Below are 26,888 nucleotides of genomic sequence, written 5' to 3'. Positions count from 1 at the left end.
TAATCGCTGTCAGATATCATTTATACTTGTCCCAACTATGCCACGTCCCCAATGTGCTACCGTTTTTTTTTATACTCATACTATACTTATTACGCTAACATCATTTATTTAACAAAAATGTTAAAAATTGTTTTTTTTTTAATTTCTATTTTGTACATATTTCAAAGCTGCCAAGGAGGTTGAAAAATCAAAAAGCTTTATATATTAGCCCAACCCGAATATTTTTTATTTATTTTTGACTTTTCGACTATTAAGTATAATAAAAAATAAACTTGAATTTCCAACTTAACATGTAGTGGTGCAACTTTAATGGAAGCAGATCATCTATCTTATAAGTATAATATTCATTTAATCCTTAGGTGTCATAAATTTATAAACCATCATAAATATAATTAAAAATATATATAAATAATTAACATGAAATTATCATTAATCATAATCAAAATCAAAGTCTTCTAGTTTACAGATATTTTAGTGTTAACATAATAGATTAGTATTATTGTAAGATTAATTATTATTATATTTAATTTACATAACATTTCTTTTTAAAATAGTAAATAGATCCTTAACTAATTTTTTACAAAATATAAACACGTAAACTTTACTTATCTAACTTTAATAATACATTTCGAAAAACTAATCAATAAATTACAATTTATTTTGAAATAATTAAAATATAAATATTCAGAATTGCCACTTATAATTTATTTATACTATATTATAAGCAAAACATAAGTAAAAATTATTTAACAAATATTAATCATCATTTTCTTCTTTAGGATGATCATTGAAATAGCTGTTTTATATGTTAACTCCCTATGAAGACTTATTATTGTCAATATATTTAAAAAATAATAATATAATAAAATAAATGGCTTAATTAACTAAAAGTTTATTTTTCTATATTTAAAATTCTAATTATTACTATTTGTTAGATACGTTATAAATTTTGTAATTTACTCCATTAATTATAGATAATTATTATTAAAAATAGCGCCCTACAATAAAATTATTTATTATTAAAAATTATGATGATTTTAAAATGTTTCAGGAACTATAAAGCTATTATATTTTACTGCATAATATACGAGTATAAAGCGCTCAATATATTACCGTTCCAACAGTAGGTTGTAGTAATATTATTATTTTAAATTATCCTTTTTTAAATTTAATTAACAATACACTAGATGTCAGAAATATTGTTATCCATATCAATGTAGAACAAAAACCAATATAAACAGTAGGTTCAGTAATTGGCCAACCTCTCGCTAGCATTGATCGCATTGATTCCGTAGACTGAGTTAATGGCAAGAAAAAACTAATAGTTTTCATCACTGCATGCATTCCTTCCACAGGCCATATAATTCCTTAAAAGGGAATCAAAAATGAACTTTGAATTATAATGATACCAACGTTAACTTTTTTATAAGTTAAGGTTAAACATATTATATTAAATAGTTGTAAATTAATTACTTAATAACTTTAAATAATACCCACAATTTCCGAATTAAAAAATGATTAAAATCACTATTTGTAAAATGATTCAATTCATATCTATAATTAAAGCTATCCCGAAACTAAAAATATGGGAGTCAAATATTTTTTTTGACGATTGAATCATTTTTAAATTTTTATCATACTTACTCAGTTTTGCAACAAAGCTAATATAACAATTATTTTTTCATAGATAGATTAAATAAATAATTCCAAACTATTCTCGCATTAATCAAAATGGTATATCAGATAAAAAAAAAAATCTTACCACAAAGCATTACAATTGGCAGAAAACTGCCCATAGCCAGATATGTAGCGTTTCTTTCGTTATCGGTTACACAAGAGACTACAAAACCTACAAATAAATTTATTATTTTACTATAAAAAAAAATTAAATAAAAACTTGTCAAAAAATTTTACCAAAACACATGCCACATAAACCAGTTAATATAGTTAACGTGGATATCCATAATACGTCTCCTTCATTAGTAATGTCAAACACAATCAGCGCAAATGCAATGACCATAAGTGATTGAAATACCATAATCATTAGTTGACATACAACGTGCCCTAAAAGTACTTCGATTCCAGTAATGCCTAGCAAATTCAAAAATTATTTTAAGAAATTTCCAACCATTTATACATAGTAATTAATTAAGTTACCAGAAACTAAGCTTCTCTCAAGAATACCCTCGTTTCTCTCAAGTAACATGGCGCCAGAGGTGAGAGCAACAGCGAGGAAAAATATTATAGTCAATATGACACCAGGCGCTGCAAAATCTGTGAAATTCGGAACAACTGGTCCATATATTGGATGATGAAACTAGTACAATTTCATAATTATAAATATAAAACAAGTAAATAAATGTAGTTATAAAAATTATACCTATTATATATACTATATAATTAATATAGTTAATTATTAATATATGTATATAAATATAAACCGATTGAAAAATATTTTTCTAGTGCAAAGACACAATTAAATAATACTTAATTTATTATTGTCATTAATTATATTTTACGTCTTCTCTTGTAAGCTCTGCTTGTATTAAAGAAGACGGGAAAACCTATATAGCCCAGCACAACAGAATCGTCCCCGTACCTACGCACCAAGGCACGATGCGTTCCCAACTGAGCTATTTAGGGCGCTTACAACTGGTACATTAAATTAAACTTAATTGATAATTTTAGGAATTTCAAATACTTACTCTAATCGGAACATCCACTGCTTTAGTACTATAATTACAAGCTGTTGCTAAAGTAGCAGCAAAATCTTGAAATGCTAATAAGATATCACGTCTTAGTAAAACTGATATTTGTTGATCTAAAAACATATTTAAATAAATTAATTTAAAAAATATTTATTTCGAATAGGTATCCAACCTATATAATCAATAACCAAATATGTCAACTTTTAACAACCCTTCAGGAGACACAAAAAACAAGTTCCTTTAACATCAAAACGTAGGGAAAAAAAAGAAGTTTTGTTTTGGCATAACTACAGGCTATGGAGACTACGATAAATATTTGGTTATGTTTGTTTCTTGTACCAATACGTAAAGCAGTCTCTACAGAATAAATCATCAAAATATTGAATATTAAAAATTTGTTATTATGATATTATCAATTTATAACTTAAAATATATAATTCAATAAAAAAACCAAAAATAATCATAACTTTATAGTTTACCATAACTCATTAACAAGGCTAGAAAACAAGCATAAGTGCAACAAGATGTTAGTCCCTCTAATTAAAAAAGTAGTCTATCAAAAATTTAGATAATTATGTATATTACATAAAAATATATTTTTAGAGCGGCAGGAAAATAAATTGAGCTCACACAAAAATGTTTGTAATTGCGCCTATGATCGAAATTTATAATCTTAATAAATTATTACTTGATTCATCAAGCCACACAGAAACACAACTATCATCGAGTATCCAATCTTGAGCTGATTGACCTTGTTCTATTCGTGTTTTAAGCGATGAAGTATAGTTAGACGTAAACATTAATGCACCCCATGCTTTGCCTAATTTAACTGCATGAAATGCTGATTCTTCATCTTTAAAAAAGTCCTAAAAACAATAAAAAAAATTATTTTTTTCTAAATGTATATATGTAAATACATAATACATAATGAAAGGAGGCTTATGATCCTACAAAAAGTTACCGTATTAAAGACCCCTTATTACTTTTTATTGTCATCGGTTTCCAAATTATATAGTATTTATGAGAGATAAAATTTCATTTTTACATTTAAACTCCCTCTCCATTTTTATTAAAATTTATTGTTTATAAGTAGTTCTGTTGAAAATTTAATGAATCAAACTAATTTTATGATTATTTCAATTGTAATTGTAATAAAGACGACAAAAGATAAATACACGTAATGTAAAATTATTTACTTTTGTAGTTGAATACTTTTATCATATCACATCTAATTTAACAATAAATACTTTAAAAATATTAAAAATGAATAATTTTAATTGTTTGTTTGAATAAAGCTGTTTAAGGTACTTTTTATTTGATTAAGAGATTTTTTTCAATTTTTGAGGATAATATCTTCAACTAAATACGAATTGTAATCATTTGACATATCGTTGAAAAAAGTATGTTATTTGAGAGTTGGAAAAAGAAATCGCAGCCACAAAAAAAAAAACACATAGTAAAATAATATTAACATGAATAAGAAATTTCTTCTCATGAGGGGAGACTACAGTCATGGAATCCTTGATATTTATTGAAATTAATGAATCTAAATGAGATAAAAATCAAATGATTCAAAAATTTTTCTAACTTAAAAAAAATGCAAAATAATAATTGCCACAGGCGGATTTGAACCTGATACTCTAACCGTGAAAGACACAAATGTTACTGATTCGGCAACTGTTCGTCGCTTTCGCCAACTAATAAAATTGGCAATTTATTATATGTTAAACAGTGATTTTTAACTACTGCAGCTCTTTGCACAAAGAAGATAAATTGTCGGGACAATTTTTTTTTTTTTTTTATTTTATAGTACATGACATAAACTTTAATTTGATATATATTTAAAGGATGCAGTGTTTATGGAACAATTTCAAAATTAAATGGAAAAAGTTGAGTTTCGTAAAAAAAGTTTAAATTCTCCCCTGTAAACAGGTTAAGTGTTAGATTTTTAAAAAAATTATATCAAATAAAATAGAAATATCTAAGGTTTCAATATAAAAAAATTAAGTTGATTTGTTAGCTTTTGAAAAAGTTATGGTAGATTTAAGAAAAAATGACGAAATAAAACGATTTTAAAAATTATGATTTTTTGAAAATTTCTCCCCCCTTTACGATGAACGTGGGGAATTTTTTCCATTTTTAAAGGTAATGTCTTCAACTAGATACGATTTGTAATATTTTGACATATTGTTCATCAAATTCGGTCCAATGAGATGTGAGAAAAAGTGGCAACAGACACAACAAAAAACTCATCATGGTAAAATTAAAACCTTCTCTGCTTCGCATCGAATCTGATTATTCCAAAAGTACAACTCATATTTCCTTAATTATGTTCTAATTACAAAATTTATGATTTATAAGTATATATACTTTAAAATCAGGAATATAACTATAATACTTATTATAGTAATTGATATTTAATAATTTAGTATAATAAGTAAAAGTAGTGAGTGACTCACTAGTGACTTATAAAAAAAAAAATACATATAATTGTAAAATTAACACCTTTCGGCTTTGCACTGAAAGCATATTAAAGACGAATTTAAGACCAATATAGACGATAATTTACAGTTTTTTAAATCACTGTTACAAAATGCGAGTCTGATAAATTTTATAATTTGTACATTTGTACATTTGTACAACTTGACAATTTAAATGACTTTTAAGTCTCTCAAATATTAAACGTTATTATTTTATTGTATTCATTGAATAAAGGTAATTCTTTTATAAAAATTGTAAAATTTTTTTGTTTTAACGGGCGATTTTTCATAGTAAAGTAATTGTCGAACAAATTTTTGAATAATAGTGTAGTACTATTCAAAAGTTGTAAATTGATATAGGCTAAAAGTTGTTAAACTTTTTAGAAAATTTTCAAAAATTGAGTTGAAAAAAAAATAAATGCATAGGTGATATTTTTTAAGCCCTTCTTATGTATAGATTTTTCATTTTTTTTTTTTCATAGAAAGCACACCGAAAGAAAGATTATCGCCTATAGCATATTCCATTAATATTTTATTTAAATCATTAAAAAGAAATGTATATATCAGATTTATATTAAAAAAAATTTTTAAAGGTAGCATAATTTTGAAAAATATTTAAAATTGAAGGGATTATCAAATTTTTGACGTTTATAGATTCAAGTAAATAAAACCGGGTTCTTTTCATCAATAAAATCGATTCAACGAGAGCTGAGAATTTTCCTGGACAGACATAAAAATAAAAACTAAAAAATATGTTCTACTTTAAATATTAGCTTTTAATAAAGAAATAAATACTAAAACAATATTTGATTTTTTTTCAAGTACTTTTTGTTGTCTTAAATTAATTTTTATTTATTTATTTTTAATTAATTAGCTACAAGTAATCAATTGATTACTTATATCCAACATTTATAATTATTATAATTTTTCAGGTTCAACTTAATTATTCTTTATATATAAAAAATACTATATTACTTTTACTTCTCAATAAAATAAACTGTGACATATGTGTTAACTACAACATGCAAATTTTACACTAATTTTTATAATCACTAAAACAAATTTTGACAATTTCTGAAGAAAAATGAAATAAATCCCAGTACAGTCGAGACACAGAATATTGAATTTTTGATGTAGTGGACTTAGTTTAGATTGAAATCTGTCATTAATTAACATGACTATTAGAAAATGCTTCGATGCAAATTTACTTGAAATATTTAAAAATATAAGTTGAAAATTTTTTTATTTTTGATTTAGATTACAAATTACTCAAAAAATAAAAGTCGTGGTGGTATTTTCCTTTTTTAATCTTTAGATTTAATTTAATTTAAGTTTAAAGAACGCAGATATTCCGAAACATTATTAAACTTTAAATACAAAATAAAGTTATGTGCATATATTACATATATTGTTGCGTTCTAAAACTTCTTGTGCAATTTTACTCAATTTCTAAATAAGTATATTATAAAAAAAGATGGTAAGATGGAAAGATCTTAAGTATTATTGTTAAAATTCCATTGCCATTTGTGTATTTTAAAAAAGTAGTAACAAACAGAAAAAATTTAACAAATTTTGACAACAACGATATTTTCTTCTATTAATCATATAAAATATAAAGTTTTTCTTTTTTTAATCCTATAAGTTTTAATTTGATGTAATTTAATAAAATGGAGATTAATTTTAATTAAAAACTACAAAATTGGTTATTATTACTGGAAATTAATAAAACAAAATATTTTAACCTAATGTTTATGTCTTTATTAAAGATTTATTTGTAGAAGGAAATAAATAAATGAAACAATGAATCTAAAAATAACAACCTATAAAAATCTAATCTATTTATAAAATATTATAACTAAAATAATTATTGTAAAGTAGAAGTTAATATAATAATATTTTCATAAATATTATTCCTCTAAAAGAAACTTACTAATACTTGTCGTCGCTTTTCTACATGATGTAAAAACTGACAACTTAATTCTTCTAAATGACAACCGCCTGTAGGCCCACATGTTTTATTAGGCGTTTCATAATTGACTACAGCCAAATGCAAACCGTAAGGATCTTTACCAATTGATAAGCAAAATAATACAATCTGGGCAACAGGTAAACCAACAATAAACATCATAACCCTACATTAAAAACAATTGTTCATTAATTAACTAAAACTAAGAGAAAAAAATGAAATTTTAATCAGTGAAATCAGTCTTTGTTAAAAGTTATATTTTTTTTGTGATTATTATAAATTATTAAAAATATAAGAATATTTAAAATCAATGGCGGTTATATGGAGGGGATATAGATGGATCACCTACCTTTGATCCATACCTTTTTAAACAATGTAATAAAAACGTATTTGACACACTAAAGATACCATGCATTTACTTTAACTAAGCGCATAACTAGTGAGATGAGAATATACGGAAACTTATATTTTACAAAAACGTTTATACCTCAAAAATAAGTTATGTAATCAAAAAATGTAAATGATCAATAATAGTATTCAATATAAAATTATACATACGGTAAGGAACTTATAGTTAAATTTTTATAACGTGTTTGTCTTTTATTCTAAAATAAATTTATAATAAATTTGTTTCTTAAATGCACGTTATCTATAGATACAGTTATTACCATAAAAATTCACATAACATCAAGAATCAAAAATAAAAACGAGTAGAGTAGAGACGCGGAATAATTGGGACAAATATAAATGATATCCGACAGTGATTAACATTATCATAAAAAAATTTTAAGTGGGACATCGTGTCAGGTGGAAGTTTAGGATAATGGTGGCCAACCCCAAGTAGTTGGGATTAAGGCGAGGAAAAAAAAAGAAGATCATAAAAAAGTTTCACGTGAAACATTTATATATTGTACGTATACATAGATATAAATGTAGTATCTATCTATTAAAATATATAACTAACTTACGCAACATTTCTCCACATCCACAAAAAATTCTTCCATATAAGCGCTCGCATATGATGAGCTTTAAAAATTTTACACCGTTCAAAAAATGACATTTGAATGTTGGCCTCGGGAGGTAGTTCTAACTCAGTGTTATTAACATGCCCTGAACAGATAGACATTCGTTTACTCAAAGGAACCGGGCTGATACTGTCACCAAATTCACCGCTCATCTCAGATGTATTATCACAAATAGAGTTAAGGGATTCAACTGCTGGAGCAGGAGAAGATTCCTAAAGATAAATAATATTGATTTATTAATGCTTCGTGTTCATTAAACTGTTTACTCAAAATGTATACTGACAGGAACAGTTATTGCAGCTGTAATGTCATGCAAAATACTACTACGTCTTCGTTTTCCTCGATTTTGAATAACGCTAAGTTTTAGAAAAACATCCTCTAGCGATTGACAGTTATATTTTTGCAATAATACTGTAGGCGATTCTTCAGCTAAAAACTTTCCACCTCTCATGAGTCCGATCTAAATAAATTAAATTATTATAATTTCAAAAAATTATCTTATTTATTTCCTTTTATACTACATTTTTTAGACTAGGTTGAATTGAAATAATAAAGAAAGTCTAATTAGTTCTAAACTAAAATAACAAATTTGAAAAAAAAATCCAACCCAACCATTGGTACAAAAATTTAATCTTACTTAACTTTTTTGTTTCAAAAAAAGTTACGATAAAAATATTATTTACGGCATAAAGTAATGTTCTAATCATTATTATAAAGTGATGTGACGGAACTTTGTTTTCAAAAGGAGATAATGTTAAATGTTTAATATTTTTTTTAGTTTTGTACAGTTTTTTTTAATTTAACAAAAAATCAGAAAATTCTTCTTATAATTTTTTTCATAACTTCAAGTATAAGTTACATTATATCATATAATTTCAAATACTTGTTATTTTTGTTTAGAAACAACAGTACAAAAATTATAATATATGCTTTTATATTAAAATATGATAAAATATATTTTTTTTATAAATAATAAAATACTTAAAATGACTTGATGCTAAAAGCTAAAAAAATTTTATATTTTACTATAATTGGAATTTTATCGAGTTTTGTTAGTCAAGTTAGTTATACTGGTAATTGTTATCAATTATTTTGAGATATAAAAGTATAGCAACAAATTTCAGCCTGACACCCTTCAAATTATAAATAATACTTTTTGTTTACAAATTGTAACAAATCATATTTATTTATATATTAAATCCATATATAAATAATATATATTTATTAATAATTTATTAATAATTTATAATAATAATTGAACAAGTTTAGCTTGAATATTTTATTAGACATGTAAAAATGACCCCTACAAGCAAGCCCGGGATTGTAAAGACTAGCTACAGAGAAAATCTAGGTTAAATCTTAATCTAGGGCCAATTAAAATTGTTTGTTTACTAGAAAAAACTTTTAAAATTATGTTAAAAACTAAAAAAAACTATAATTCATAATTTTAATGTACAATTTGATAAATTTTTACCAATTGACTAGATATTAAAAATACAAATTTCGGTAGACCAAAATTTCTATATTCAGCCTTTTTTACGTGTATACTCTTCTTATTAATAACATAATCTTTATAGTAGGAACAAATTATAGAAACATATAAATAAAATTTATGAATTTCCACCCAATCCAATAAAACTCAAATCTATAATAATTTAGTTACAAATAAAAATCATTATACAAATGAATAGTTCATTACCATGTGAGCTTGTCTCGTTTCGTCTATGTAATGAGTAGTTATGATCACAGTTGTTCCTAAATCTTTAGCCAGATGAACTAAATGATCCCATATACTATTAAAATATACAATATTAATATTTGTTACGTAGTTTTGTACATAATAATGGTCTCATAAATGAGACCAGTCTCACCCAGAGAAAAATCTCGATCTATATAATAAATTCATTGTTCAATTTGATAAATATATCATTATTATTGAACCTATGATATATTTATCAATATGATAATTTTTTTTCTTGTCTTAAACAATAATTATTTATAAGAATAATTATTTTGTTCGTATTAATAAAACATTATCATAAACCCTTGATAAAATTTCTCTATCAAAATTGATTGAGGTTTTTCTTTGGGTGTGCGTATCCAAAATTTTAGGGCTTGGATTTCAATAATTTTTTTATCTTGTTATTTTTTAATAAAACTAAACATTTGAACTATCAAATATAAAAACAATTTTTTTCAACTTTTACACTTTAAAAATAAAGTAAATGTACTTTAATTTTATTTAAAATTATTAAAAAAGCAATATCAAAAGAAAATAGAAAAATAAATAGTAAAAATTATCATTTTTTATTAAAATAACAATAATTATAACATATTAACTTTCTTTATTCTGTAATATACAAACTTATTATGTCCTTAAGAAAATTAAAAAAAATTACTAGAACTTATAGTTTTAAACAACAACTTATAAAAATATAATAAAATCAACATTATATTTATCATATCCATTGTAACATTAGAAATTAAAGTAAATTTGCATTTTAATAAGATTAAAGTTATCAATGAACTTTTAAAAATATTAAAATAGGAATTATAATCTACTAATTAAATACTTGCGATCGAAAATCAGATAATAGGGTTGTAGAATATATGACAAAAAAATGTTTACAAATGATTATTTGCATTTATCTCATTTAATAAAAATATTCATTAGGAAAAAAAATGATTTATAGATGTGGTTGGAGGCAATTTCCCTACTTGCCCCCCGTAAATATACCACAAAATGAGGCGACGACATAAAAAAAAGTACCAAGAGACAAAATCTACATTTTTTAGAAGAAAAATATTTTTTTTTTAAACGAACATTTCTTTTTATTCTACGTCATTAACGTAACATACTCTTTATAAAAAATTTGATTAAATTTTTTCATGAGGTTATTAGGATTTGTTTTCACTATAATGATCACAAAAAATATTATCATAAGGGTTCGTAAATTTAAAAATTTATAACTTTTGATTGATCATGAAGAATTCAATTAAATATCATATACATAAAGCTTCATTTAATATGCGATAGAAATTACTACGGAAAATTGTTTTGTAATGTTTTAAAATAAACTACTTATAAATTATTTTAGAGTATTGATTAAGGAGAATTTAATAAAATTAATTTTTTTCTCATAATATCCAACAAGTTAATCACAAAATAAGTTTTTATAAAATGAGAAAAATTCATTTATAAAATAAATAACACACCTTTGACGAAGAACAGGATCAACACCGACAGTTGGTTCATCAAGAATAAGTAATTCAGGACTATGTAGTAATGCTGCTGCAAAAGAAACTCTTCTTTGTTGACCACCACTATATGATGTAATACAATTAATTAAAATGACAATAATATTAGTTTATTTCAAATAAATATTAAGGGGGAACAACAATATAAATTAGTAGTTTATGATTAATCTACACACCTTAAATTTTTAACCGCTCGGCTGGCACTAGGAAGTTGTAAAAATTTAAGCAAAAAATCCAATTGTTCGTCAACCTCTTTTGATTTCATGTCGTTAACCATACCAAAAAATTGCATAGTCTCACGAATAGTAAATTCTCCATACAATGCAATTTCCTTAAAAAATATAGTTTAAAGTTGTTTATAATCAACTAATAAGCTACTAAATAATACTTACTTGTGGCATATAACCAATTCTAGGCCCAGGAACACCGCTTCCTGCAGATCCTGGTTTACCACCAAGGACCCATATTTCCCCAGCATTTAATCGTCTTCGACCAACTATACAGCTTAACAATGTCGTTTTACCACAACCACTTGCTCCCAATAATCCATATCTACAACAAATTAAAATGTATACAATATACAAAAAACTATACTTACTAATTCTAATCTAAAAAATAATAAATAATAATAATTTGTTATATTAATGAATGGAATTTAACTTCCTTTAAATTTTCCTCTGTTTGGCACAAATATTCAGTAATAGACAAATTTACTACATTTTTTTTCATAAGTATAGAGAAAAGTGCTAAACTTAACTGATAAAAATTTACTATTACTGGATATCTTTCTTAAATTATACAGGGTGATTTTTTTATCATAACCCACTCAATTACTTGCAGAATAATAATAATTTAAACATTTTTTTTTTTTATTATTTTTAGTTACACATTATTCTTAAATTTTTAACTATGTAATACTTTTTAAGTTCATCCCTTATGCCTTGGAGGGGGGTCAACTTTGTTTTTTTAAATGGTAACACATATTTTTAATTTAATAAAATGTTTGAGTTTTTAATTTAATAGTAAATGGCATTTGAATTTTTAATATAACTTAATTCGTTTATTAGATATAATCATTTAAAGTTTCAAATTTTTGAATTAATATACAGGTATAATACACAAGGGATTACAAATATAGGTAGCTAATTGGTTTTTTATAACATCGATATTAGCAGGTACACAGCATTGTTATTATCAATTGTAGTAAGGCACATTGTTATGAGTTTATAAATACACTAACTGACAATACAGAAAGTATATCTATTGATAATAATAATTGATAATAAACAATCCGTAACTGAGACAGCAATGTCATAAAAATCCAATTAGCTACCTGTATTTACAATCCCATGTGTATTATACATGTATATTAACTCAAAATTTTGAAACTTTAAATGTTTATATCTAATAAGCTAATAAAGTTATATTAAAAATTCAAATGCCATTTACTATTAAATTAAAAACTCAAACATTTTATTAAATTAAAAATATGTGTTACCATTTAAAAAAACAAAGTTGACTCCCCTCCAAGGCATAAGGGATGAACTTAAAAAGTATTACATAGTTAAAAATTTAAGAATAATGTGTAACTAAAAATAATAAAAAAAAAAAATGTTTAAATTATTATTATTCTGCAAGTAATTGAGTGGGTTATGATAAAAAAATCACCCTGTATACAACTGATCAAATTAAAAGATGACTTTTTAATTTAAATTTCTAGGGTTTTTCCAATCGGGAATTTTTTTCTGTAGTTGGTAGTACTGTTAGTACCAAATTTAATGTTAAAATATTCGTTGGTGTTTCAGATATGCTTCGTTTTGTAAGATTTATAAATTCTGCAATTTTTCTGAAATTCTGAGTTTATTGAATAAAAAGTTGCATTATATTTTCTTGGTAAAATGGAATTTTGTAGTGATAGGCATTTTCAAATATTTTAAACTATCAAATAACTATTCGAATTGTTTTTATACAATCGAATAGTTTATTTTTAGCATAGACTATCGAATAGTTTTAAAAATATTGGAATATATTGTGTAACTATTGAATATTTTTACTATTCAAATAGTTTTTGAATGACTATTGAATAGTTCGATAGTTACTATTCAATATTTCCCATCACTAGAATTTTGACTGTGGAAACATTGAGGATGTTGCTGAAAGCCTTAGGGGATCAGACTCTGTCTTCAAAGAATGTTTACAAGTCGAACAACGAGTTCAAGGCTCGTACTAACAGAATAGTTATACAGGAATGCTACATAATTTTATTAAGTAAATAATGAGCGAAGGTAGTACTTCGCAATACTAATTAAGACGAAAAAATGATTTTGCAAAGGTCGTTTAATCGAAGAGTGTATAATAATTATAATAATAAAAACTAGAAAATTTAAACTTCAATTTTTCTATTTAAAAGATTTCAATTTAACCTCACAAACAAATACATTAAAATTTTTAAAAATTATCTTAAATTAAATTATAAATTTAAATCATGTAAAATGTCTATCAGTATTATAAACTTCTATACAAGCTGAAAAGGTTTTAATTTTACTATTTTTTTTTTTTATGCTTATAACCACTTTTTTAAGTTTATTTGAGTTACATTTTTTTAGTAAACGTATTATTTACCAAAAAAAAAAAAATTTTAAAAAGATTACGAATGCTAACTGAATTTTGGTGGATTTATCAGCTTATTCAATTAAACTTGCCTTAAAAATAAAGATACTTAAAAATAAAAATAAATAACTTACATGCAACCTTTTGGTACGGTCATATTGAGTCCATCTAAGATAACATGAGGATTTGAACTTTGTCCATATTTTTTGTAAGCCCGTCGTACACATACGGCTTGTTGTCTTCTAGTCCACACAGTGGACTGTTGACTCTCTAGAGGAGGTCGCCTCTCAGTTAGTCCCATTGGTATTTCTGGACGCATTGCTAAAATAGTTTTTAATATTTAAATCACATTATTATTTTTAACTTATTATTAAGTAACTTTTTTACCAAACAATAATTATTATAATATAATTGATCACTTGTGGTTAATTTTAAATTAAAAATATATTTAAAAAATTAATTTAAAACTGAAGAATATTTAACTAAAAAAAAATACTAATCATTATGTATACTTAACAATGTTACTATCATCAGCGATAACATATACTGACACCCTGACAGAAAATTCTCCCTCATATACCCTTGTGACTTTGTCACTAATGACGTTCACATTTAATGGTATTTAATGGGACTAGTTGATTTTCAAATTTTGTCACATTTTACAAGTTTAATAATGAATTTTTAGATAGAATTAGATCCCAATTAATTAAATTATTCTTATTTTTTTGCCTCCCTTATATTAAGTTCTTTGTAATTATTAACGTTTTTAATTAGTCTTATGGTTTTAATACAGTACTTATGCACCAATAATTGTATAGCCAAATAAAATTTATCAACTTATTAATTTTTAATGTTTCTTTAGTGTTCTTTATACCTGACACCTATGTTTCTTTTTATGTACGTAACAACATTTATATAATTTTTTTATATTTTTGACTTTTTGATCATAATAAACAGTTGAATAAATTGATGCAGACCTGACGAAATTGCGTTTAATTAAAGATGAGCTATTTTTTCTTAAAAAATGTTGTAAGTTTCATAGTTTCCGAATTTACCAGATTATTCAATAAGTCAAACAATAATAATATTAATTTTTCCAAGTTAATAAAAGTATATTAGAAATAGAAGCTAATCAATTAAATTTAAAACTTTCTAGGGGTCAGGTATAAAGAAAATGAATAAATTAATTAATAAATATTAATTCCATCTACAAAGAACATTAATTTTTGGGAAGTTTTGGTTTTGGGACTTGCAAACTATCAATCAACTAAACTGAATACATCACATTAAAAAAGTAAAAAGGAATACAAAATCAAGATTTAGTATCCTACTAACAATACTTCCCGGTGTTTTTTTTTTAAACACCTATATACATAATCTTTAATTGTTATGATAATTTATTTTTTTAAGCAATATCAAGCATATTTAACTAACTTATAAAATAGTAAATTATATAATTAAAAAAAATGACTAGTCGATAACAATTTTTAACCCATTATTTCGGTAGTTATTATTATTTAAAATATTAATAACTGGAGGTGAGGAGCGTGTTTGACAATAATTATCATTAGACATTACTCATCCTCACTCCTTGTTCCTTAGTATAAATATGTTAGTTAAAGAGACTCTTCATATTGTTTAACTGATAAATTACTACGTTTCAAATGTGTACATTATTTCTTTATTAAATTTTTGTGCTTATTTTTCAATAGTTCGTCGACAATCGACCATTAAATATCAAGGTACACATTAAAATTCGTATTAAGTAATACTAACTACCTCCGTTTCGTCAATTATCATAAAATGAGACATTATTTATAAGCAATACTACTATTGAATACACTACATTTTTATGCAAGAGATTGTTACTTACTGTTCTGTTTAATACCACATTCCAATTTTCATGGAACCACAATTATGTATTAAAAACAATGTTATGTCCCACCTGGACTATTGCGTAATAGTAAGTCACAGTCTAATTGAAGTCATATATAAACCCAAATTAAAACATTACCAGGTTCAAATTTTAAATAAGATTCCTAATCATAGAAAGTTAAGTCATTTAAGTTTAAGTCGATTGTACATTATGCTATAATGTGTATACACACCATGTTTCAGATATAACTGACAACGCTTATGACTTTTTTTCAATTATCATTTAGTTGAATTTTTTTTTAAATAATTATTGCTTTATTAAATTATATTAAAAGCATATTTTGTTAATATGTATCACTAATAAAAATAATTTATTTTTATTTTTTAAATTCAAAATAATTATTTTTAGACTTTTCCTTGCAAAAAAAATTGATGGATTAATAACAATTTTAGAACAAGTATTCAAGAGTTACAAACATACTAACAATTTAACCAACAAGTATTTTAATATTTTTAACTCAATAAATACTTAACCTAATCTTTTTTTCTTATTAGTAATAAATATTAAAAGATATACTTAAAACGTAGTCTAAAAAAGCAACATTATCATAAAAAATTTTTTAATAAAATTGTATCAAGATGATAAATGTCGTGTCAGTTAGATCTAAAGCAGTTTGTGTTATACTAGGTTTCAATAATCAAATCGTTACCCTTAAATCTTGTTGTATGGAGGCCATCTTGTCTTCCTTAATTATATTTTCGTTATATGACAAACTTTATTCAGCACTAAAGTATTATTTAGTTAAAGTTACACCAAATAATTGTCATAATTATGGTCAAATAATTATTTTTGCACATTTTAAATATAACAAATTTACGATATTTTACGAATGTAACACTATTTATTATTAACTATGTATTCTACCATATTGTAGTTTCAAATAAATTGCATAGGTTAGTAAGAACGTCAAGTACCTTACCATTAAGCTTAATGGGTGTTAGTAAGTATTTAAATAACTATAACTTCGTAGAAGTCGTGTAAAAATAGTCTGACGTCAATGATCATTACAGAAGACCTTGTACACAAAACATTAAATATTCAATGAAAAGACAGTAGGCAAGAAAATCTTTATTTAGTTTAAATGAAAAGTATTTATAATACGATTGCTATAAATATCTACTTAAAATTGGAAAATTTGTAAAAAAAATAATCAAAAGCTAAATAATTTTAAAACTATAAAATTATTCTTTCTGGATTCGTTCAGTTTTGTTTCATGTTAATGAATTTTATTCATTTATAGCGATAAGAAAGATATATAGAAAGATGAGGGATTATAGGAAATTTAAAATACAATCTTTTATACATTAAGGAAGAGAAAATTATTATGATTTTAAAATATAAATATAATCTTGCATAATTTGCTTTATTACACTATAGGAAAATATTCATTATATGACAAATATTAATTTCTTTTATTGTAATTTTTCATTCCCGACATTTAATTTAGAATATTGTTTTTTAATTATAAAAAACGGTGTAAATGTTACAAATACCGTTTTTTACAGCTATTTCAAAATAATATAGTATATTCTATTATAAAAATACTGAGAGCTTAAACTGCGTCTATCTGACCCTTCTCCAGGTGCGTAACTTAAGGGGAGTTTAAGGAGCAAAGAGAGTATACTCCTAAGGTTACTTCAATGACAGTCATAAGTATTTTTTTTTTTTTGATATTATGTAATTAGCCAAATAGATTGTTAAAATGTTAGCGAGTCAAATTTAGTATTACCCTTAAAAAAGATAACTTCGCTATGCTCCTACACTAGGATGTACTCCATTGTCTGATGCTAAGTATATACAGTACTAAAGCTTTTTGAGAGTTGATTTTTATAAGATATACAGTGTTACCTAATCATTCTATAGACTAATTTAGCTTTAAAAAGAAGTCAACATTTTTTTTTAATTTAAAAAATTAATAACAACTGATGAAAACATTGTACTATTATCTTCCAATTTAATTTCAATGAAATAATTTATCGTAATCGTTTGGTAGAACATTTCCGTAGTAATTTTATAATTTGCACTAATAGGTATAAAATGACATCCACGATTTAAGTTGTGTGCGTCAAACGTAGGTATAAAGGTCAGCACAAAAAACTATATAATTAAGAGGTCGAGGTAGAATTAGGTCAAGATCGGGGAGGATATTAAAACAGTGGATGTCCTCTGTACCACAACTACACGAATTTGTATGACAATAAAAAAACAAACTTCATGCAAGAGTCAGAATATTAGTTAGAATTATTTTTTGCTCATTAATCATATTTTACTATTTGAATTAGCAAATAAAAAACGATACATTACACAAAACACTTACACATCATTTAATATGTTTGGAAGCTTGACATCACGAATTATTGTCCGTTGGTCAAGGTCGTTTAGGGCAATAGGCTTTACTGAATTATCGTTAGCAACGTTACTCTCGATTTCGTGATGATGGTAAGCCTCACACAATCGTCACCTACTTAAAGTTTTTCCGGTTATTCATCGAAATAACTGGATTCCCTGTTGACTGTGTAATCATCACAGTATAATTTTACTTTCACAAAAATCCGGTTACTTGATACTATGCATGTACATGGAGACGTGGTTATTATGAGTATATCAAAAAATTGTGTAATTTACAAAAATGTTATAATAAATGTAAGAATAGAATTACCGGTCAAGGTTATGGTTATGGTTATGTCGTATTATTGTATATCATAGTAATACGTTTATTCAATATTTTAATACTAATATTATTCTACTTTTTATAAAGTCAAATTTAACGAATTACATAACATTCACATAAATAAACAAATTAAAATAACATCATCAACTTATTTTTAATAAAATAATACAAAAGTAAACGATTTACTTTTTTAAAAATACATAACCGATAGTTTCAGATAATCATGATCTTACACAATATACAATTTATCATGTAGATGTTCTTAGGATAACTATGGTGTAGCCATATGTGGTTTTACCTTGATGATTTATTGTAATTATTTTTTTTTTGTTGACTAAATTGTAAATAATTTTCTTCCATTTAATTTTTAAAAATGAATATATTATAAATAGAAGAAACAAGTATAATTGTATATAAGAGGTTTATATAGGCATTATAAGAGGCATTCAAAATTGAATCTCAAGAATTTTTTTAACAACTAAAAAGTTATAATAATCAATTGTGAAAATACTACAGTAGGACATCAACTATGTACCAAATACCCGCATGGGTGCAAAAATAACGTTCAACCCCTGAAGAAAAATTAATCAAAAACTAATTAATTCCGCGCGGTTCGACTTTGCCCTCGATAAATTAAAAAATCCCGGTTCTTAATGTATTAAAACATTTATAAAATTATTACAACAGTAATAAACCAAATCCAACCGGCACTTGATATAATAGAGCACACTGGTATAAGAAACCAATTTTGAATAAAATAATTAAATTTTACAATTATGAACTAAATGATTGATAAATATCAAATCATGGAACTTTGTACATTTTTTTAACGTTATAAATTCATTTAACTAAAATTGAATACATTATAAACATTATAAAAATATCTATCATTTTGTTATACTAACAAAAAATTCAAATTTCATAAAGTTGTTTTATAATCTTAAAATTGTATTTTTTTTTTTTGTATATAACATTGTTATACATGTATCTTTAGTAATGATTTAGTTGATTTTCGCGTACAAATTTTGATAAAGAATTTTAAAAAAACATTATTTTAGGGTAAAAATCCAACATTGCACTAAAATAATACATTTTAAACTTATTTTTAAATGTATACGTTGTTTTATTAAAATTGAATATTTAATCCAATAATTTTTACACCATTTTTAGCTTCGATGCGAAGCTGAGAAGGTATTGGTTTTACTATGATGTGTTTATTATTTTTTTTTTTTTGTGCCTGTTACCACTTTTTCTCAGCTCTCACCAAACGGATTTCTTTCAACGATACGTCAAAAGATCACAAATCGTATCTAGTCGAAGAAATTACCCTTCAAAATTGAAAAAATTTCCCTCGTTCCCCGTAAATGGGGGAAACCTCCAAAAAAATTACAAATTTAAAAATCGCTAATTTTCGAAATTTTTTCAATTTTTTTTACTAAAAACTGCCGTAACTTTTTCAAAAATGAACATATCAATATAATTTTTTTTTATATAGATGCTTGATGTCTTTACCTATTATTTGGTATATTTTTTTTGTAAATTTGACCTTTTTTCTGCCCACAGGGGGGGATTTAAAATGACAACTTTTTCACAAAAAATTAACTTTTTCAACTTAACTTTTGAAAATGTTCCGGAAGGTCTGACACTTTTATATATATCTTAAATTAAAGCTAATGTAATGTACTTTAATTTGAAAAAAAAAAATTTGACCTCTGGACTTGTCTTCATGGTGAAAACGGCTACCGAATGCTATTTTTGTGTGAAAATTTTCGATTTTATAATTTACATTTTTTACTTTAAAGTGCTATAACTTTTTAAAAAATGTATGGATCAATACAATTTTTTTATGAGAAGTAGTATTTATATACATCTTTCATTGGATATACTTTTTTTTAAAATCAAACTATTTCTTTATATACGGGGGGTGTTCAAATATAAAAAATGCATATAGAAAGTAGAACTTTTTCAACTTAACTTTTGAAAGTGTTCCGGAAGGTCTGACACTTTTATATATATCTTAAATTAAAGCTAATGTAATGTACTTTAATTTGAAAAAAAAAAATTTGACCTCTGGACTTGTCTTCATGGTGAAAACGGCTACCGAATGCTATTTTTGTGTGAACATTTTCGATTTTATAATTTACATTTTTTACTTTAAAGTGCTATAACTTTTTAAAAAATGTATGGATCAATACAATTTTTTTATGAGAAGTAGTATTTATATACATCTTTCATTGGATATACTTTTTTTTAAAATCAAACTATTTCTTTATATACGGGGGGTGTTCAAATATAAAAAATGCATATAGAAAGTAGAACTTTTTCAACTTAACTTTTGAAAGTGTTCCGGAAGGTCTGACACTTTTATATATACCTTAAATTGAAGCTTATGTAATATACTTTAATTTGAAAAAAAAAAATTTGACCTCTGGACTTGTATTCGTGGTGAAAATGGCTACCGAATGCTATTTTCGTGTGAAAATTCTCGATTCTATTTTTTACATTTTTAACTTTATAATGCTATAACTTTTTGAAAAATGTATGGNTTTAACTTTATAATGCTATAACTTATTGAAAATTGTATGGATTAACACAATTTTTTTTTGAGAAATAATATTTTTTAATAATTCCTTTTTCATTCGACATACTTTATCTTAATCCAGATATTAATAAGGAACTAGCAGATCATGTAGCTTTTGGAATAATACACCAATTTTTTTTAAATTAAACACAATCTAAAGATTTGCATCGAAGCGTTTATTTTTGATAGTGATTTTAATCACTGTCAGATATCATTATACTTGATCCAACTATACCACGGCACCACTGTGCCGCGACCCCCCTGTGCTGGGTTTATTTTTTTGTAGTTGTCTCAATTAATAAACATTTTTTTTTTTTTGGAAAAATAATTTTCTTTCTCAAAGACTAACTCTATTTTGTTCGCAAATTATTATTACATATTATTATATTAAACTAAAATTAATAAATTCAAAAAGCATTTTTATTGTATTTTTATTTTGTGTAAAAAAAACTGGTTAAACATTTATTTATTTATAAATTTGATTATTATTTTTTATTTTCATTTTATTTCAGTTCATTACTCGTTAAATAAATATAACTATTATTACTTAATAATGAGATTTATTAAAAGTTTGTCTAACTTAAAAAAAAATATGTATAGCTATTATATATTATAAGTTAGTGTTTAGATAAACGTACAATTTTTTTTTTACGAACTAACATTTAAAAAGTTTGCAATCGTATAAGGACCAGAAATTTTGAATTTAATGTAAAATGTGCTAAATATCCTAAAAGAAAAAATCAATTTACGATTACCCCACATCACCCTAATTTATTCTAAATTATTTAAGTCTGACCGTGAGAAAGGAAAGATATTTTTTTTTTTGAAATTTATAGAATATAGGTTACTATTAATTTCTGAATAGAAAAAATGATTGTATATATATATGTATGTATAAATAATATTACAATTACTAACAATAACGATGATCTATTATTTTTCCTTGTAATTTACTTTAAGTTAAATTAAACTAATGCATAATTAAATTGTTTGATAAAATTATTCACTATGATTTAAGGGGTAAAACACTTACACTTTTGACCTACTCCCTATCTGTGCTAAAAATAGACTTTATGTATATAGTCTAAATATATTCAATTTTATACATACTATGTACTAAATTATTCATGTGTATTTGTGTAAAATTATGTTATGATGTTCCCATATTATAATTTGGACGATTATTAAAACTTCCTTGTTTTTCTTCCTTTAACTTTATCTTGTATCTCACACAAATATTAATAAAATAATAATGTATCATTTATTAGATTGCTTAAGTTATTATATTTTGTTAATTATTATGACCATGCACATAAGTGATAGTAGATGAAACAAACTACTTGTGGATAGGCGTTAGTTGAAGGATTACGCAAGGTAATAGATTCGTTAACAGTAATTACATCTTGTTTTATACATTAGATAAATAAAAATTACGAATTATACAACACAGTTCTATTTTTTTAAACTTTATTTTGCTGACGTAGATCGACTACCGCTGAATAATTTATAAAATTACACAAGATACGTCAAAGTACAAAATACCCCTAACCACAAATCCATTTTGTCAATAACATCGTTAAAAATTAACAATTTACGTCACAGTATCGATAAATAAAATACATAAATACATATAGCATCCTATAAATAACTCCATTTATTCAATTAATTTTTCTAATTTATGTGTACTCCGATTAATTTAACTAATTTCACTTAGACGTAATTAAAAAAAAAAATAATAAGCGCTAAATTGATTTTAACTAAAAAAAATTGTATATAATATAAAATATTACTATTAACAGTAAAGATACATTACAAAGAAATCTGGATCGAAGAAATGCTCTTATTAAATCAATAATTTAAAAAATTATCAAAAAGTATAAAAACATATGTTCATGTGTAAGCAACATCCTATATTCTTCTATAAATTGAGAATTTAGTAAACCAATTTTTTTGTATAACCCCCCTATGCAAAATATAACAAGATAAATCATGAATACACCATTGCTAAAATATATAAAAAATGTAATATATTTTAGAAGTATTTTAGCAGAAAAAATATTATTTCTGTATTCCAACAATTTGATTCCTGAAGCGCAACATGTAATAATACAAAAAAAAGTAACGTACCCTGAAAGAAAAAAGCCCAAAATAAAGTTTCGTAAAGATAGCTAATATACTTAATTTTTTTAAGAAAGTATTTATAAATATTAGCATAATAAGTAAAATAAATAAATAATTTGTAATAAAAAACTAACTACTTCACTATACAAAGTTCGTCCCCTTTACTTTATAACGATGGAATAAATTTTTTTCTGTAAGTGAGAGAAATATTGATAAAAAATCTAAAAGCAGGTACTTGTAAGAGTTGCCTAGAAACTAATACAAACATTATTATCCTTTATTTTTTATATTTATTGTTATTTAATAAGCCCTTGTTAATATATTAAAAATGTTAATCATTTTTGCGTGCTTGGAAAGAGAAAAATAAAATATTTAATAATTATAACTTTAATCGACTTAAGAAAATAACATAAATTGACATTCGCTATGATTAAATACAGTATTTATATACGAGTGTTCAACCCTAAGAAATGTCAATAATTTTTATTTTAATTAAATTTTCATTAAAATTTAAAATGCTATTTCTTTTAAAAAAATATATATAATACCTAAATAAAAAAATATAAGATAAAATAATAGTATGTTTTTATTTAGGTACATGATAAGCACTATGAGAAGACTNTATGTTTTTATTTAGGTACATGATAAGCACTATGAGAAGACTTAATTTTAAATGCTTATGACAACACTCAGAACGCCTAAAAGATAATATGTGCTGCTGCTATAGCAATATCGTAGCCAGAATATCATATTGAGAAAATAACCTTCAAAATATACTTTATTATTAAAAAAAATCTAGTAACATTTTAAAATTTCGAAATTTATAATTTTATGTGGTTCACATATTTTACAAAAGTCATACTATCATAACCGAATTGTACAAACAATTTTATATAATTATTGTAAATAATGATAATTATTAGCTATAAATTTCTAAATTAAAACTATATTCGATATAATTGAGAAACAAATACGATCAGGACCATATATACGATTTTTTATACAATAGGTAAGGTAAAAACGGCTTAATCAAGAGCCATCTTTAATTCCTAAACTATGAAAGAGGACCACCTTCCTCTGTAATATGTTAAGTTCAGCAAACAGAAGAATGTAAATTTGATCATTTCTTATTTTAGGTAAGATAAAAACGCCCCATAGTCCAAATTTCTTCAGTTAAATAATTGTAAAGAAATACACCTTAAGCTAAAACCAATGCAGATTTTGCTACCTTTTGGAATACCTAAAAGTTATTTTAAATTCTTATATTTTAAATCAAACTACTAAATATATAATTTTTTATTGATCAGCCAAAAGTCAAAAACACCCTAAACAATTATACCACCCATGATACAAGCCCATCTTAACTTTCTAAAACGTAAGATGTTGATAAATTATTCAATTTTTTCTTTATAATATTCGATAAAAAACCACATATTTCAAAATAAATTGATATGTTTTGGCAATTTTTTTTTTTTTTTGACACAAGAAAATATCCGATTTGTAAATAAATATAATATAGTAAATAAATAAAATTATTGTACTGCAGTTAATCAATACAATTTGAATAAAATATTTTTATTTTAAATATACCATATTTTTACAAAACTATTCTATTTGTTAATTTGCATCATTTAGTATTGGAATTGGTCATATTATGATTATATTGAAAACACACTAAGAGTTATAAAAATAACCGGTTTAATTTGTTTATTCGTTTTTAAGCCAAAAGAATGCGAAGGTGAATTAAATATTATACAGTACATTACTAGCTAACGAACAAGTAACAACTAGGTCTAGGTAAAAATAAGCTTAAAAAATATATATTAATTAAAATAATATAAATTACTAAATAAATAATTAGTTTTGTACACAGAGCAAATTAAAAAACAAAAACTTATATTATAATTTTATCATACTTTCTTGATAAATATGAAAAATGAAGTTCTATTTCTTAAAAAGATTAAATCAAATGCCGGATAGATTATAAACTAAATTATCTTTATTACCTTAGTAAGTTTAAAGCTTAACTTATTTTTTTTTAATTCAAGGTAGTTAACAGTAAAAAAATTATAATTACTTAATTATTTTTAGAAAGATAATATGATGAAAAAATGTTTGTAATAAGAGCATTGAACCCCCAAACTTCCTACCAGCGCCCCTTAATGTTTATTATATATATATATATATTATTTTAACTTTAATACCTGCATTTAAATATCAACATTTTTTGAATAGTAGTTTGTTTTTATTTTTGACTTCTAATCGAGACAAACACTTATTCGATTGTTTTATGTTTACCAGTTTTTCGTATTGGCTTATGTAATTTATTTATACAATACTACAATTCTGTTCAGAATGTTTTGAAAACATGTTATTAAAACATTTATTGTTTTGTGTCGAAACACTTTTGAGTCCAAAAATATTTACATAAACAAATTTAAATGTTATCTATGTAAACACAAAAATACTTTTTACTTACTTTTTTTTTAAATGAATAAACAGAGAGGTCAATTGTTGCTGTCTAAAAATTAAAACTTTATCTTATAACAAAAAATAAAATAAATTAATTCAACACAATCCCATTCTTTTATAATTAAGCCAAAATAAGAATTTAAATGAATAAAAAAAGCTGAAACTAAAAATACTCATAATAATTCTAATTTTAAACTCGGCACATGGAAAAATACAAGATGTCAAATAAGTTATTGAGCACTCAGACGAAAACGGTGTGATCGCGGTCGCGGTCGCTTACGGTATAAAACAGTTTACAAAACGTTCTCTTGAGGACAACTAGTCGACAAAACAATACCCCCGGTAATATCTACTAGTACATATATATATATATTCAAGTTTATATATTCTAATGTCGGTTCTGACATCTTTTTATATGATGTATTAGCACAAGCTAATTAGTGATGTAAATTCTTACAAAATTCAATTTTTGCGTCAATTCAAAAACACGTACGTTACTATTTTACTATCAATATTAGTAGGAATGAACTGAAGAATTGAGTCAAGATGGGAAAAGCCAAATAATTTTCTGTAAAAGTTTTTTACTTTATTTTTTTTTTTTGAATTTTTAACTAATATAATATGAAACTTTTATCTTAAATACACGACAAAAATAGTCAAAGAGACTATTTGAAAACATTTATTTTCCATAATCATAAATCATTTTATTTGGCTAAAAAAAATGTATATAAAATCTATTATTTCAGTTTCCTAAAAATTAAAAAATTTTTACATCGCTAAATTAATAAAAAAGATTTTTGGAGAGGGTTGAAATTAAATAAGATTCCCAAACCTTGATTTTTTTACAAGTTTCTACAGTTTTTTTTATAAATAACTAATAGTTTTTACTCTTTCCTATATATTTTTTTGCGAGGATTTTCTATAAATATTTACAATTTAAAATGTCTTTTATAAGTTTTAAGTGTTTTACTTAATATTGATCATACGGTTTGATATATATTAAACCAAATAATGCTTCTATATAGAAGTTTTGTCTTTGAACACTAAAAAGAGAATATCA

At 24.2% G+C, this 26,888-nt stretch overlaps 1 protein-coding gene and 1 long non-coding RNA gene across 5 annotated transcripts; one reads left to right on the top strand and one right to left on the bottom strand.

The window, feature by feature from the left end:
* Nucleotides 1-277: 277 nt before the first annotated feature.
* On the bottom strand, nt 278-26,127 carry LOC126902607 (ABC transporter G family member 23). Of its 4 annotated transcripts, none has more exons than XM_050680052.1 (15): nt 25,836-26,127; nt 14,182-14,368; nt 11,830-11,989; nt 11,614-11,768; nt 11,396-11,503; nt 9,879-9,972; nt 8,463-8,639; nt 8,123-8,391; nt 7,119-7,320; nt 3,397-3,574; nt 2,706-2,821; nt 2,158-2,317; nt 1,915-2,091; nt 1,763-1,849; nt 278-1,367 (listed from the first exon to the last, which is right to left on the bottom strand). In XM_050680052.1, the coding sequence occupies exons 2-15, from the start codon at nt 14,364-14,366 to the stop codon at nt 1,153-1,155; spliced, it is 2,283 nt and encodes a 760-aa protein (XP_050536009.1). In that variant the 5' UTR covers nt 14,367-14,368; nt 25,836-26,127; the 3' UTR covers nt 278-1,152. The 4 variants fall into 4 exon arrangements, with proteins under 4 accessions (XP_050536009.1, XP_050536011.1, XP_050536012.1 ...); XM_050680054.1 differs by lacking the exon at nt 25,836-26,127 and adding an exon at nt 20,899-20,905; XM_050680055.1 differs by lacking the exon at nt 25,836-26,127 and adding an exon at nt 20,541-20,547.
* LOC126902647 (uncharacterized) lies at nt 7,328-7,907 on the top strand. Its single transcript, XR_007703288.1, has 2 exons — nt 7,328-7,713; nt 7,810-7,907. It is a non-coding gene; the product is annotated as an uncharacterized LOC126902647 (long non-coding RNA).
* Nucleotides 26,128-26,888: the final 761 nt, after the last annotated feature.

Source organism: Daktulosphaira vitifoliae, unplaced genomic scaffold (assembly GCF_025091365.1).
Source record: "Daktulosphaira vitifoliae isolate Bord-2020 unplaced genomic scaffold, ASM2509136v1 Scaffold_3, whole genome shotgun sequence".
NCBI classification, from domain to species: domain Eukaryota; kingdom Metazoa; phylum Arthropoda; class Insecta; order Hemiptera; family Phylloxeridae; genus Daktulosphaira; species Daktulosphaira vitifoliae.
The sequence above is the reverse complement of the archived record's forward strand: the minus strand, read 5'-3'. Positions and strand labels throughout refer to the sequence as shown.